Here is a 16,281-nt window from a genome sequence, read left to right as displayed (position 1 = left end):
TGAAATATCGAGAGGACACTTTGAGAGATCTGGAGGACTCAGAAACACCAGGTAGCTGATAATCTAGGGTATAGAAAAGAAGACTTTGGGGTAGAAAGTAGGGAAAATGAACAGAGCACTGTCTTCGACTTGAAGAATGAGAGAGAACAGAAAGGACATTGAAACAGCAAAGGAAGACTTGGGAACAGAATTGCCCCTGAATAAATTTTATTTTTTCCTACTTATTAACTAAAGCTATTCAAAATCTCTTAATATACAGAACCTTTGTTTTTATCTGAAATAGTAATTAGGGACTTAGATAGTGTATCTTTTTAGCTGGATTTTCCCCAATATTATTTGTGTGCCCCCTCACTGGAGATTTATAGGGATTTATGTGTGCTAGCTGATTGCCTTTTGTGGGAGGCAGTGTTGTGGTTAAGTGCACAGACTGAGCCAGCTGGCTGAGTAGAATCCCTGCACAATAGCCCAGCTCACCACTTCTTGGCTGGGTGACCTTAGCTACTGGCTTACTCACTCCACATACTTACTCTTTAAAATTGGGCTTAATAATAGTGTCTATCTAATAAAGTTGCTATGAGGATCAAAGAAGTTAATACATGAAAACTATTTAGAATGGTGCTTGGCACATAGTTAGATCTAAGTCTTAGCTGTTACTTATTTTCTATTAGATATAATACTGAGGCACTACATTCCTTGAAGGTACTACTCAATGTGTGTTAGGAATACAACGTACTTCATTTTGACTTCTAAGGTAATATGTGCATAAGGTAAAAAAAAATTTCCAACGGTATACTTACACAGTCCAATATCATAGCCACTAGCCACATGTGAATATGGAAATATTTCCATCATTGCAAAATGTTCTAATAGAGCTGGTAGATGGTTAAACCTTCCTACCTGAATCCCTCTCCCCAGGGGCAATCACTGTTGTAGGTTCCTTGCATAGCTTTTCATGGTACACACACACACACACACACACACACACAATTTTTTACACAAATGTTACCATATCATTACATTATCCTGCATCTAAATGTTGTTTGAAAATATACAAATATAGGGACGCCTGGGTGGCTCAGTGGGTTAAAGCCTCTGCTTTCGGCTCAGGTCATGATCACAGGGTCCTAGCATCGAGCCCCACATCGGACTTTCCTGCTCAGCAGGGAGCCTGCTTCCTCCTCTCTCTCCTCTCTCTGCCTGCCTCTCTGCCTACTTGTGATCTCTGTCAAATAAATAAATAAAATCTTAAAAAAAAAAAAACCTTAAAAATACTAATATATGCTACTCGTAATATCCTAAATATATTAACATAGCTTTCTACATTTAATCAGTTAACAGTTCGACAATTTAGAGCACGTGATATTAGGGTTACAAAGCAACGGTGCAAACTTGAAGGCACGATTCAAATACATTAAGCATCTTGTTGTATTTGGGAACAAGTGGAAGTACTACTTCGATTTCCTTTCAGCATTGCAGATGCGGAACCCACACTTAAGGCTGGGTTCACTGAAGTCACGAACTAATCATCGCGCCTCCCCACCAGCATCGCTGGGAAGCCTTTAGCCCCCCGCCCCTGCCCCACACAGACGTCCCGCGCGGCGGAAACCCCCTGCATAAATGCTGGGGTGGGGTGGGGTAGGTCACTGTCGCCTGTCTCCGACTCAGTGGGGGACCCGCTCACAGGCGACGAGGGAACCCATAGCCGCCGTCAGTGCACTCCTGGGGGGCTTGTGGGGGAAACGAGGACCCGGTTGTCGGTAGGCGCGCTGCACCCCCACAGCCCGGGGAGCCTGGATCCGCGCGCTGCGCAGGAGGAGCGCGGCGCCCCCTGCCGTCCGCCCGAGGAGCGCAGCGCCCCCTGCCGTCCGCCGGAGGAGCTCGCCGCTGGCTCGCGGGAGGCCGGGAACATGGCGCGGCGGCCTGAGGCCCCGGCCTCGCCGACGACGGACGGAGACGCTGCGGCGCCCAACGTGGTGGCGCGGGTCTCGCAGTGGGCCGACGACCACCTGCGTCTCGTCCGGGTACCGGAAACCAGCCGTCCGGGCCGGCGGTGGGCGCGGGGCCGCGCGGAGCGAGCCTGAGGGAGGCGGGCTGCGGGAGGCCGCGCGCAGTGGAACCGCCGGTGCTCGGGCGGGGCCGAGGGTCGCGTCGCCAGGGTCGCGAGGGACGGGCGGCGGTGGGGGAGTGCGATCCGGTTGGGCTGGCTGCGTGGATGGGCGCGGCGGGCCAAGGAGGCCAGCTCTGCCGAATTACTGCTAGGTCCGTGGTGGGCCCCCAGGGACACCTCAGAGACTGAGACGCAACACAGCTTGGGGCGTCAGCGGCCCCCCGAGCGCATTTGGGGACAGCGAGGCACAGGAGACCAAGGGTAGGGGATGGGCACGTGGTCCTGGAGGCCTTATGTTTCGAATGAATTGAGAGGGCACTGGAGTTCAACCAAGAGTGGGACATCTTAGGTGACCAGGCGGCACAAGATTGTGGCTAGTCCTCCGGGGATGGTGTGATTGATTTGGGGTGGGAGGTAAAGAAAGAGGAATCAAGGGGTGGACCGTGGTCAAAGTTGCTTCTGTGGAGGGCTTGGGAGTCAGTGATTTGTTGGAGAAATCTGGAGGACTCTTTGGACATGTGAACTTGAAGGTGGACGTGTGTGAACCTGAAGATGGTTATGAGAATTGTAAACCTGGTTCTACATGTTATCTAGGCAACCAGGTATAGGAATCTGGCATTGAAGGGAGATCGTAACTGGACATAGAACTTTAGGAATGAACCACATAAACCTCACGTTAGTGTTTAAAGCTTGGATGGCATCTTGGAACAAGACAGAAGAGTTGCTGAAATCCTAGAATTGAGACCGGGGACCGGAAGGATTCTCTTAACATTTAGAATTTGGGAAAAGGAGGAGGTCAGCAAAGATTGGAAAGAAACAGTGAAGGAGGAGGAGGAAAATCAGGAAAACCAGGTGTCCTAGAAGTCAAGGGAAGAGAATATTTTCAGAGAGAATGAGTAACTATGTTAAATTCTTCTGAGAAGTTGAGTAGGACCATCAGTTTTGCAAAGGCTCTGCAGTCATGCCCCACAAGGCCCTGGACCATGGCTGTTTCCTTCCCAAGGACAGTAGCTCTTACCCCTAGAATATTGTCTCCCACTTAGTAAGTGCTACATAGGTATGGGTGGCATTAATGAATGATAGATACACACGTGTTAATTGACAAGGCCTGGCTACTTCCAGTGAAGCAGAATTTGGTGCATGGGTTGTTTCAAATTAAAAAAAAAAAAAAAAATGACTTCAGTAGATTGAGCGAGGGAACGGTGTTTAAACTGGCATATGGAGGGATGCCTGGGTGGCTCAATTAAACGTCCGCCTTCGGCTCAGGTCATGATCTCTGGGATTGAGCCCTGCATTGGGCTCCCTGCTCAGCCGGGATCCTGCTTCCCCTTGGCTCTCTGCTTGCCTCTCTGCCTACTTGTGATCTCTATCAAATAAATAAATAAAATCTCTTAAAAAAATCTTTAAAAAAATTGGCACATGGATACATTATTCCAAATATCCCAAACACAGGGTGTATCTTTGTGTGTATTTCCTTTTTTCCCCTACAAATGGGAAATCCACAGAACAAATAAAAGGTATTATGTGATGGTAGTTACAAAGTTTTCACTGCTTTGTTTTATGTTTGCCTGATGTTTAGAGCAAGATCAGAGTTGGATCTAAGTGCCTTTACTTCAACACTTGGAGCAATCTTAGCATCTTCATTTCTTTGGGTATATTTTCAGCTTCATTTCTTACATACCTAGTTGTATTTCTTGAAGGAAAACATGTTAGATTATCATGCTTGTTGCGGGGGTCTCAGGTTCTTATTTTTTAATTAAACTTTTTTAGGTCTATTTCAGTGTTGTTGTTGTTGGGTTTTTTTTTTAAGGATTTTATTTACTAATCTGCTTGACGGAGAGCAAGCACAAGCAGGAGGAGCGGCAGGCAGAGAGACAGGGAGAAGAGGGGTCCCTGCTGAGCAGAGATTCCTGTGGGGCTTCATCCCAGATCAGGACCTGAGCTGCAGGCAGATGCTTAACAGAGCTACCTAGGTTTCCCACTCTATTTCTAATGAAGCACTTTAAAAACATTGATAAGTTCTTCCCAACTGTTCTCCCATATATACATCTAAAGCATTAGATTTTAAGCTTTGGATAGTAAAGTTTTCTAACAAACATTTACATTCCCACTGTAGACTCAGGGTTATGCAAGTTACTGTGGACATTGTTCAAGAAGTATTAGACTAATTCATGCATTTAAGGAATTCATGGTTAAAAGGAACAGTCAATAGAGATCAATACAATATTATATATATAATTACTGTGCCTGCCAGATTGTTTGGGGAAAAAGCAGGAAGATTAATGCGTAGGTGGGCAGTTAAAGTTTGTTGGGAGAAATGGGCCGTTAGTTGAAGGATGTGCCTTATTTGGACAATTAATAGAGAGGCCAGTCTTTTTTGTCCCCTTCCAATGAGTTCTTTTACTATTATGAATAACAACTAATGAGAATTAATCATTTAATCTCTTTCTGAAGAACATCAGCACCGTAATGGCTGTAGCTGGAACATTGTTACTTCTAAGAAGTGTTCGGATGGTAAGTTAAAAAATGAAGAAGGCACTATGATAAGCAAGAGACAGTTAATTTTTTTCTCACTTGCAGACCATTTTTCTCTCAAGCAGTGTATCATTTTGTTATCCATATTAGAAGTCTTAAATATTATTTAGAACAACAAACCTATTTTAAGATCTTGGTTTAAAAGCAACACATCCACAGGATTTTATGGAAAGTGATTGTCCAGTCTCTATTTCCATAATCACTTTTCTTCACGCTTAAAAAGGAATCTGTAAAGGATTTAGTTGGCTAGAATGCTGTAATCACTAAATTTGCATTTCAGATGTTGTGGCATGTCTCAAAACTGTTTTGTATAGTGGTTTTAGATTATAGTCAAATTATGTCCTTTAGCACTGAATAATTTATACTTTCTCCAATTTGTAGCAATCTGTAAGATCTGTTTAATGAACAGAGCGAGAAGTGGGATGTACAAAAATAATTTATATTTTCAGTTAGCATATTTTTCGGCCTCTCAGTAATGTTTTAATAATAGATATTATGGAATCCTTTTGACAATTCAGGTTTTGTTAAGTTTTTTTAATGTAACTGATTCTTGTCACTGAGTGTAATTGTAGTATCGTGTTACAGTCTGGAATGAGTTTATTGCTTCTGTGTGTATTAATATCTTACATTTATTATCTCTATATTGTTTTATATTATCATTGACTACATAGCTTTACTGTACTATAGTACATCTTTTCCAACTCCTGCCTTTTCCCTCTGACTCCAAAGTCAGACTTTTATCCCCCCATTTTTTATTAAGTGTCTTGAACTCATTTTTAACCTTATATCTAATAATCTAATAGGTTTTTTTTCTTTTAACACCTCCATGATTTTGTAAGTCATTCACCTTTAGCTTATATTTTTAGAGTGGAACTTTTGAAGCTTTAGCTCTTTTCATTTCACTTTTTTCTTTATTTTACAGTCTGTGTTCCATGACATATGTATTTTGAAGGTTTCAAAATTGTCAAAATACTAAATGATCTGATTAAGAATTTAGGTAAAAATAAAGGGCGCTTGGGTGGCTCAGCCGGTTAAGCGTCTGTCTTCAGTTCAGGTCATGATCCCAGGATCCTGGAATTGAGCCTTGTAGTGGCTCCCTGCTCAGTGAGGAGTCTGCTTCTCCCTCTGCCCCTCAACTCACTTATGTTCTTTCTGACTAGCTCTCTCTCTTAAATAAACAAATAAAATCTTAAAAAAAGAATTTGGTAAAAATAATGCTGAGGGATTACTTCTCTTGGTAACCCTTAAAAATGACATAAATCAATTATAGATTGTTCTAAGTTATACAATATTAGGTATGTTATTGATTTATGCAAATTACTTATTCATTAATAGTAATTTATATTAGTATGTTATGAAGTTATTCATCTTAAGCCATAGTTCTGGTGTCTTTTTTTCTTAAGTTTTATGAGTTTTGAAAATAATGAATAGTGGTGAGAAGAGCAAGCTAAGGAGGTAGAAAAAGAACATTTTGGAACATTAGGAACATATTATTATGTTACATAATAAAAAAATTTTATTATGTAACAGTTGGAGAACTTAGGCTACAAGTATGAGAAACCCCATGTAGCAGTAGTTTAACCAAGTTAAAAGGCTTTTTTTCCCTCATGTCGAAAGACTTCTGGAGGTAGGATGCTGCTGGCATTGGTCTCTGGGTCAATGACAGAGAGTTTAGGTCTGTATGATTCTCTGTGCCTTTCCTCATGGCGCAGAATGGCTGCTGTAACTCCAAATAGCATATGCACGTTCAAAGCAGGAGAAGAGGGAAAAGGAAGGTGCCAGCCACATATATTCCTTTTTATCAAGAAAACGAAAGTTTTACCAAAAGCCTTCAGTAGACTTTTTTTTTTTTAAGATTTTATTTATTTATTTGACAGAGAGAAATCACAAGTAGATGGAGAGGCAGGCAGAGAGAGAGAGAGAGGGAAGCAGGCTCTCTGCTGAGCAGAGAGCCCAATGCGGGACTCGATCCCAGGACCCTGAGATCATGACCTGAGCCGAAGGCAGCGGCTTAACCCACCGAGCCACCCAGGCACCCCGCCTTCAGTAGACTTTTGCTTACATCCTTTTATCATATGGTCATCTCTAGGTTTCAGAAAGGAGGTTGGGAAAGCAGCCGTTTAGGTTTTCCATCCCTTACAGTACATGATGACAAAAGAAAGAGGCTTGGGAATAGATAACGTGTTAAACCAAAGGCCTGCCACAAAAGGGAACCTAATAGCTCCCCTTCAGCTTTCTTTTTGTATTTCCTCCTGTTTTTCCTCCTCCTGAGTTTACCAACCTCTCATATTCTTTCAGCTACTGGTAGACAAGTCCAAATTTCATATTTAAAAAATAAAAAATGATGATTCAGTTCAGTACTGTGCTAAACACTTGAGATACAGAATTTCATTTAATACTTAAAATAATCATATGAAACAGGTATTTTTAAAAAATTATTTGTTTGTTTATTTATTTAGAGAGAGAGGAGAGGTGGGGGGGCAGGGGAGAGAGAGAATCTCAAGCAGACTCCCCACTGAGCACAGAGCCTGACTGTGTGCTTGATGCCACTGTGTGCTTGATGACTGGAGCTTGATGCCATGACCCTGAGATCATGACCTGAGCCAAAATCAAGAGCCAACGAAGCCGTACAGGTGCCCTGAAAGAGGTGTTCTTACACCTAATTTTTATGGATGGAGGAGGTGGATACTTGAAGAGGTTAAGTAATTTTCATCCAGCTAGTATGTGGCAGAACTGGATTCCAAATTTCATCTTCCTGAATTTGAAACACTATTTTCTCTTCATAGTGCTTCCAGCTTTTGTCACTTTGCCTTTAGGACACTTCCTTCTCCATCTGAGGCTTAGGGACAGTGTTCTCGTTAGCGGCATCATCTTTCTGCCTCTTCTAGAGAGCAGGATGTTTTTCACAAGTTTAGAATTCACTTGCTTTACAGATGTCTCCCTCAGATCTTCTTATTCATTTTTGACCCTTTAGCATTTAGGACTTTATTTACTTATTTGAAAGAGAGTGAATGGGGGGAAGGGTAAAGGGGGTGGGAGAAAGAGAATCTTTAGCAGGCTCCATGCCCAGCGTGGAGCCTGACTCAAGGCTTGATCTCATGACTCTGAGATCATGACTGAAGCTGAAATCAGATGCTTAACCAACTGAACCCTCCAGGCAGCCGAACCCTTTAGCACTTATACTTTATTCTTTTTTTTTTTTTTCTTTAAGACTTTATTTATTTATTTGACAGAGAAAGAGAGCACAAGCAGGGGTGGTGGCAAGCAGAGGGAAGGGAGAAGCAGGCTCTTCTCCAAGCAGAGAGCCTGATGTGGGGCTGGATCCCAGGCCCCTGGGATCATGACCTGAGCTGAAGGCAGATGCCCAACTGACTGAGCCACCCCGGGACCCACTTATACATTGCTTATCTTAAACCTACTTATATATTGCTCTGCAGTTGTATTCTGGTTTTATGTATATTGTTAGTACCTGTTATGTCATAGAAACATAGCACTGAACTATCTGCTGTTGGGAGATTATTGGATGCAGAAAAGGTGAATGCAATGGGATCTGCCTTTAAAGGTTCCTTACATAGATGGTGAATTCCTTGAGAGCAGGATCATGGGTTCTATTTCAGTTTCTCCCCCTAGCTCCTTAATAATTTCTAAAACTCCAGGGGGGGCCTGGGTGGCTCAGTGGGTTAAAGCCTCTGCCTTCAGCTCGGATCATGATCCCAGGGTTCTGGGATCGAGCCCTGCATCCCGGGCTCTGCTCAGCAGGGAGCCTGCTTCCTCCTCTCTCTCTGCCTGCCTCTCTGCCTACTTGCAATCTCTATCTGTCAAAGAAATAAATAAAATCTTAAAAAAAAATAATTTCTTAAACTCAAACACCAAGGCACTCTTAGATCTTTTTATGTATATCCTCAATGAAAATGCCTAAAATTAAAAAGGGATAGATATTTAGTAATTGGATATATCTCTAATGACCCTCTCTACTTCTAAGTCTTCTTCCCTTGTGTGAGATATTCTTGGTTTTCTCATGTGATATGGTTTCCAGGTCCTTTATCATCTTCTTTCTCGTCTTCTAGTTTTGTTCTAGTTTGTTGTTGAAGTCTTTTATGAGATGTGGTACACAGGAGAGCACAGTATATCCCATGAGGGCCTGATCTAGAACAATCATTTCCTTATTTCTTGTTTGGGATCCTGTTCCTTACAGTGTTGCTTGGTGTTTGAATTTGGTGGGGAGCAGTGAGGAGTGGAGAGGAGAGGGGGTTTGTACTTTTATTTTGGTCACACTTTCATTTCATTTTGAGTTCACAATGAGCTAAAAGTTCTTTATCTTTTTCATATATCCTACAGTTAGTTTATTCTCTTCTATCCTACATTAGTTTTGGGGAGTACAGGGGAAGATTTTTACATTTTATCCCATCATTCTAGTTGTCAGGATCTTTTAAAATACTAACTCTCATTTTTAGTGTTCATAGTTTTTTTTTCCCCAAAAGATTTTATTTTTAAATAATCTCTGTACCCAGTGGGGGCCTTGAACCCACAACCCCAAGGTCAAAAGTTGCACGCTCCACCAACAGAGCCAGCCAGATGCTCCCCCAACACTTCGATTAAATCATAAGTAAAATATTAATATAAAATTAAGGACAGGGGCGCCTGGGTGGCTCAGTGGGTTAAGCCGCTGCCTTCGGCTCAGGTCATGATCTCGGGGTCCTGGGATCGAGTCCCGCATCGGGCTCTCTGCTCAGCGGGGAGCCTGCTTCCCTCTCTCTCTCTGCCTGCCTCTCTGACTACTTGTGATTTCTCTCTGTCAAATAAATAAATAAAATCTTAAAAAAAAATAAAAAATAAAATTAAGGACAAAATTAAAAATTTTCAGTGGTTATATCTTCTTGTTAAATATTTAGAAGATAATTTGACATAATTTAAAATGAAAATAATAATGTTTTTTTTTTTTATAAATCAACAGACATCAAAATTTACAAGTTCTTCAGATATTCCAGTAGAATTTATACGGAAGAATGTTAAACTACGTGGACGATTACGCCGAATAACTGAGAATGGCTTAGAAATTGAGCATATTCCTATTACTTTACCTATCATATCTTCCTGGAAAAGTAAGTAGAGTGCAAGAATAATACAACTATTTTAGTATTTGTTAATTAAAAGTCATTTGTAAAATAGCAAAAAATGTCATTTTAAGTTTTAGTAACTTTGTGAGGGAAAGTACAGACTCTTGGCTTTAAATACAAGGAACTATTTATTTTGGCTTCAGATTCCCCCCTCCTTTTTTTTATTCAACCATTCAGGATTTCATTCAGGTGTTTATGCATTCTTTCCACAAATAATTGAGCATCTGTTATGTTGTTGTAATTACATTGTCATAATTTAAATCTCTTCTCTCTGGAATAGTGATGACTTTTCAGGACTCAGGCAGCAAAGCACCACCTGGGTTTGTCCAGGTTGTACACTGCACAGTTTTGGGGATGCTATTAAGTAGAACCTGCTTTCAGAGGTCATGCTGAGATAGCACTGTAAATTGCCATATATGCATTTGTTAATATTGGCTTCTCCATCCTGTTCTGGAGCTTACTGAAATGGGTTTCTTACATTATTTCGTATGTTACATGCTTCCGTTGCTTTAAAAGAAAAAGATAAAAAAAAAAGATTAAAAAAAATAAACGAAAAAGATATAAATAGATCTACATTTAGAGAGTCTGGGTGTTTGTAAAGAAACATAGTATATTTAGTTGTTTTGCGGGGGCATGTGGCTTTGAAATTTGCTTTTGCAACATGGTTTTAAAGCTAGACAATTTTCTATCTAACCTTTTTAGAAGAGCCCTGTGGTGTCCTGCTGGTTAAACTGGCAGGAGTAGAACTCACTGAAACTGGGAAGGTGTGGTTACAAAAAGAGTTAAAACCTTCCCAGTTGCTATGGTTTCAACTTCTTGGAAAGGAGAATTCAGTACTCTTTTGTTATCTTCTAGTGAATAAGGTAAGTAGTGTGAAGAAATCACGAACAGTATGTTATTCTTTTTATTTGTTCAGAACCATCATTAATTAGAATCTTGAATCTACAATGGGACTGAATTTTTGTCTTTTTTAACTGCTACTCATAGCGATCGTGTATAGTGAACCAGGTGTTTACTATATATGTTTTGTTATTAAATATTATTTATATGTTTATTATAGAAAAATGGAAAATTAAGAACATGAAAGAAACCTAAAATTATTAATGACTTTGGACATTGCTCATTTGAGGATTATCTTTACACATTTACTTATACATGAGTATAGTGTATTGCCCTTGTTATTAGAAACTGCTTGTTGAGTGAGCCCTGTCAGCTGGAAACTACTAAGAGCAGAGGTGTTTTCTGAAGTAAATAGTGTTCAGTCTCTGAACTGTAAAGTCGAGGATATTTAAGTACTGTTTATGATCAGTAATCAGTCAACTAAAGACTTTACCTCAGAGTTTTCCTACCATTATGATTGACCAGGCTCCCTGCTCAGTGGGAAGTCTGCTTCTCCTTCTCCCACTCCCCCTGCTTGTGTTTCCTCTCTAGCTCTCTCTGTCTCTGTCAAATTAATAAATAAAATCTTAAAAATAAATAAATAAAGTCCCTTATTATATAACAAACAAAAATAATCTGAAGAAAAAAATAACCTCACATTAAAGGGATTAAAATTGTAACCATTTTGAATTCTTAGAGCTTTTTGAACTGTTGATAGAAAGCCTGATGAAACCCATTAATTTCTGTATGTCCAGGTCATATGCAGTTCTTTCAAAATAAGAATTATCCAACACTGAAGTGTCTTAGAGTTAAAAGTAAGCTGGTAGGGGTTTGTGGCTGGCTCAGTCAATGGAGCATACAACTCTTAATCTCAGAGTTGTGAGTTCAGGCCCCACGTTGGATATAGATATTACTTACAAATAAAATCTTAAAAAAAAAAAAAAAGTAGGGGTGCCTGGGTGGCTCAGTGGATTAAGCCTCTGTCTTTGGCTCCGGTCATAATCTCAGGGTCCTGGGATCGAGCCCCACATCGGGCTTTCTGCTCAGCAGGGAGCCTGCTTCCCCCTCTCTCTCTCTGCCTACTTGTGATCTCTGTAAAATAAATAAATAAAATATTTAAAAAATATATAAATAAAAAGTAAACTGGTAATACAAAATATATAAAGATGCCAGAGGCCTTACAAAAATATTGTCTTCTCCAGGCACCTGGCCGGCTCAGTTGGTGGAGCATGTGACTCTTTTTTTTTTTTTTAAAGATTCAATACTTTTTAAAAAGATTTTATTTATTTTTTTTGACAGAGATCACAAGTAGGCAGAGAGGCAAGCAGAGAGAAAGAGGGGGAAGCAGACTCCACACTGAGCAGAGAGCCCAATGCGGGGCTCAGTCCCATGACCCTGAGATCATGACCTGAGCCAAAGGCAGAGGCTTTAACCCACTGAGCCACCCAGGCACCCTGAGCATGTGACTCTTGATCTTGGGATCATGAATTAGATCACCATGCTGGGTATACAGATACTTAAAAATAAAAAAAAGTGTTGGGAGCTTGGGTGGCTTAGTAGCTTAAGTGTCTGACTCCTGATTTCTACTCAGGTCATGAGCCTCAGGGTCATGAGATCAAGGCAGGCATTGGGTTATGCACTCAGTGGGGAGTCTACTTGATATTCTTGCTTCCCTCCGTCTCTCCCCCAGCTAGCCCTTGTGATACAAGCTCTCTCTTAAACAAAATAAATAAAATCTTTTGCAAAATTTTTTTGAAAGATTCTGCTTTTATTTGAGAGAGCGAGCACATACATATGGAAGGGGGAGGGGCAGAGGGAGACTCAGACTCCTGGCTGAGCTGGGAGCCTGACAGGAGGCTTGATCACAGGACCCTGAGATCATGACCTGAGCCTAAGGCAGATGCTTAACTGACCCAGGTGCCCCATAAATAAAATCTTCAAAAATAAATAAGTAAATAACTTATAAAAAATAAAAAATATAATTTTTTTTAACTAAGAAAACATTATCTTTGCTTTTAAATTGAGAAGTATATTTTATTTATCCTCAAAACCACCCTATGGAGTCATTGTTTTTACTCCCATTTACAGATAGGACTCACGGTAACCAAGTGGAAGAGCCTTTGTTCCTTACGAAAGTCCTAAAAATGTCTCTTACTTGAAACCTGGAGTTTTTGCATTTTTAGAATTTAATTGTGAAGTAGTTGACTAAGAAAGCTATTAAATTATTAATGTTAAAATTAATCTCATTAGGTTAAAATCCCACAAGGGCTATATAAATAACTAAGCAGGATCTCCTTTTTTTTTTTTTTTTAAGATTAAAAAAAAATTAAGTAATCTCTACACCCAGCATAGGGCTCAAACCCACAACTCCAAGATCAAGAGTCTTAGGTCTACTGACTGAGCCACCCAGCCTCCCCAGCAGGGTCTCCTTTATGCTGTAAATTAGTAGGAAAAAAATCCCATTTATCCAGTTTCATTTATTTATTTATTTATTTATTAAAAAACGATTTTATTTATTTATTTGACAGACAGAGATCACAAGCAGGCAGAGAGGCAAGGAAGCAGGTCCCTGCTGAGCGGAGAGCCCGATGTGGGGCTTGATCCCAGAACCCTGGGACCATGACCTGAGCCGAAGGCAGAGGCTTAACCCACTGAGCCACCCAGGAGCCCCTTATCCAATTTCATTTAGAAGTGAGGTTTTCCTTGAAGGAAATTTCCTAAAGGATGAAGATGCAAGGTCCAGGCCCATTTTTCATGTAAAAATTATTTTGTGGGAAGTCTTTTAAAAATGTATTTGGGCATCTGGGTGGCTCAGTGGGTTAAAACCTCTGCCTTCAGCTCAGGTCATAATCCCAGGGTTCTGGGATCGAGCCCCACATCCGGCTCTCTGCTCAGAAAAGAGCCTGCTTCCCTTCTTCTCTCTGCCTGCTCTCTGTCTAATTGTGATCTCTGTCTTTCAAATAAATAAATAAATAAAATATTTAAAAAATAAAAAATGTATTTACATGCCAAAAAATGTATTTACACACTGGAATTCTGAAACCTAATCTAACAGTTCAGTGATGATTCAGTTCAATTTGCATTTGTGTGCCTTTAGTTTGTTTTGTTATGGCCTTCTGTTTTGCTTATTTTGTGTGCTTATTTCCCCCAAACAGCAAACAAACCAAAACCAGCTTTTTATACTTTATTACTTTTACATCTCTTTGGGTTAGAAGACCAGTGAGTTTGTGGGGAACTGTATGTTACAGAAGAGGCAATTAAGATGTGCCCAGGTGACTGGGTCAGTTAAGCGGCTGTCTTCTGCTCAGGTTATGATCTCAGGGGCCTGGGATCCAGTCCCGGTTTAGGCTCCTGGCTCCCTGGCTCCCTGCTCCCTGCTCCGTGGGAAGTCTGCTTCTCCCTTTGTCCCTCCCCCTGCTCCTGTGCTCCTGCACTCCCTCTCTCTCAAATAAATAAATAAAATCTTTAAAAATAAATAAATAAAAGAGGCAATTGACTTTGAACAGGATCTCTCCTAAATAATGGAAATTCTTGGATTTAGTATTAGCTGTTTTAAGTTCTTAGAGAGCCCTTTGCTTTATGTTTTTTGGCTTTGGAGGCTAAGTTGCTAAATGACTGTTTTGTTTTTGTTTTTGTTTTAATATTATATTTATCTGTTCATTTTAGAGAAAGAGAGAGAGAACATGTGAAAGGAAGGGAGAGGCAGAGGGTGTGGGAGAGAGAGAATCTCACAGACTGCACTGAGCACGAAGCCCGATGCAGGGCTAGATATTAAGACCCTGAGATCATGACCTGAGCCAAAATCAAGAGCTGGGTGCTTAACCCACTGAGCCATCCAGGTGCCCCTCTGAATGATGATTAAATTAGTTAATTAATTAATTGGTTTATTTATTTTTTAAAAAGATTTTATGTATGTGTGTGTGAGAGAGAGAGAGAGCGTGAGAGAGATAGCACAAGGGGTGGGGGGAGAGGTAGAGGGAGAAGCAGACTCCTCACTGAGCGGGGAGCCCGATGTGGGGCTCCATCCCAGAACTCTGGGATCACCACCTGAGCCAAAGGCAGACACTTAACTGACAGAGCCACCCAGAGCCCCTGGATGATTATTTAATTTAAATAAATAAGTAAATGTCAAAGTGAAGATGTTATAGGTATAGTAGCAATTTTCTTTAGTAATTGGTCTGTGTTATTTTTTATTCAAGGGTAGGTATTTTAGTGTGAGTCTGAATGAAGAAATTTTGAGAAGAGGCCTTGGCAAAACTGTTCTTGTTAAAGGGCTAGACTATGATTCTAAAATCTATTGGACAATTCACAGAAACTTACTTAAAGCTGAATTAACAGCCGTAAAAAAAAGAGAAGGAATATGGAAGGAAGAATCTGAAGAAAGTTATTTGGAAAAATTCAAAGGCTCCTGGAGAGAAATATGGAAAAAAGACAGTTATTTAAAAAAAATTGGAGCAGATTTCAATTTGAAAAAAGAAAGTTATTATGAGAAATTTAGAAGGACTTATGAAACATGGAAAGACAACATAAATAACTACTCTTTTATATTGAAGTTCAGAGAACTTATGAATCGCATACACTTTCGTAGAAAAGGGTGAACTATTCCAAGGGGTCTGGAGGTGACCCACTCAGAAAACAGTAAAATATGTAAATATGTAGATGTTTTCATTGAGTTGAAATGGAAATTTCTCTGAATGATCTAAGTTGCACTCTGATGGTATTTAAATATTTAAGAGATGGTTGTTGTAAATGTAATAGAATAATTTAAGCAAGTTGTAATTAATGTAATATGCTTTTAAGAAAAATGAAATACTCTATAAAGTCACCAGGATAAAGGATGTATACCTGTAGTGCTAATATTTGAAGAGAGAGTTTAACTGTTGGACACTGTTATTTTAGTTATTTTCAGTATCCATATTTAATTTTTGTTGAAAGAGAATATTTGTTGACTTTTCCAGTTTTGATTGATTTTGATCAATCAAATTTTGATTATTTGTAATAAACTAACTCTTTATACATCATGCCTGCGGCTACTTTTTTCCCTTAACTGCTTTCTAACTACCTGTGAATGTGGGGCAAAGCTACACGAGAAGGTCACCTAACCCATTTTTAGTAATAAGGAATGGCTAATTTCTACTTCTTGTTAGATGACGGGAATAACCTTCTGGACAGAATCGTGAGGATAATTATAAGGACGAAAAGCAATGTGCTGAGGATAGCAGCCCCCAAGATAGAAAGAATAGGAATGCTTAGGACATTGTTGAGCCCCTAAAGCAGCCGATCTTTGAAGTATCTTGAATCCCAGTTCTTCATGTAACATGGTAAATTTCTTTGTTTTTAAAGCCAGTTTGAATTGGTCTGAGGATCTGATATATACATATACTTGCTGCTAAAATCATCCTAACATTACAGGCTATTTTTATAACACCAGTGATAATCCACAAACATCCGCCATGTCTATAGAAGGTTCTCTTAATGATCTGTGATGCTGACAATGTCAGAGGTACCACATAGTCCGAAGAGTTGACATCTGTTAGAATCAGTCATACAGCACAAGAAGCTTATTGCCACTCCTGGACTGCTGGTGAAAACATAAAGTAAATTTCCCAACATTTCCTAATTAAACAACATTTACTTTTAGTA

At 40.0% G+C, this 16,281-nt stretch overlaps 1 protein-coding gene across 3 annotated transcripts; it reads left to right on the top strand.

Moving 5' to 3' along the window:
* The first annotated feature begins 1,868 nt into the window (after window positions 1–1,868).
* On the top strand, window positions 1,869–15,654 carry LOC309841869 (protein C3orf33). Of its 3 annotated transcripts, XM_082685414.1 has the most exons (6): window positions 1,869–2,021; window positions 3,687–3,759; window positions 4,562–4,621; window positions 9,597–9,744; window positions 10,462–10,622; window positions 14,838–15,654. In XM_082685414.1, the coding sequence occupies exons 3-6, from the start codon at window positions 4,577–4,579 to the stop codon at window positions 15,234–15,236; spliced, it is 753 nt and encodes a 250-aa protein (XP_082541540.1). In that variant the 5' UTR covers window positions 1,869–2,021; window positions 3,687–3,759; window positions 4,562–4,576; the 3' UTR covers window positions 15,237–15,654. The 3 variants fall into 3 exon arrangements, with proteins under 3 accessions (XP_082541540.1, XP_082541539.1, XP_082541538.1); XM_082685413.1 differs by lacking the exon at window positions 3,687–3,759 and having other exon boundaries at window positions 10,465–10,622; XM_082685412.1 differs by lacking the exon at window positions 3,687–3,759.
* Window positions 15,655–16,281: the final 627 nt, after the last annotated feature.

The sequence above is a fragment of the Mustela nivalis genome (genome assembly GCF_964662115.1).
Source record: "Mustela nivalis genome assembly, chromosome: 1".
In the NCBI taxonomy this organism is placed as follows: domain Eukaryota; kingdom Metazoa; phylum Chordata; class Mammalia; order Carnivora; family Mustelidae; genus Mustela; species Mustela nivalis.
The sequence above is the reverse complement of the archived record's forward strand: the minus strand, read 5'-3'. Positions and strand labels throughout refer to the sequence as shown.

What these genes read in the sequence shown, in the direction of transcription:
- LOC309841869 (XM_082685412.1), top strand. Translation starts at nt 1,908, where the DNA reads ATGGCGCGGCGGCCTGAGGCCCCGGCCTCGCCGACGACGGACGGAGAC. An exon ending in TATCATATCTTCCTGGAAAA is followed by an intron (nt 9,745 to 10,461) that starts GTAAGTAGAGTG and finishes TAACCTTTTTAG; the next exon opens with AAGAGCCCTGTGGTGTCCTG. An exon ending in GTTATCTTCTAGTGAATAAG is followed by an intron (nt 10,623 to 14,837) that starts GTAAGTAGTGTG and finishes TTTTTATTCAAG; the next exon opens with GGTAGGTATTTTAGTGTGAG.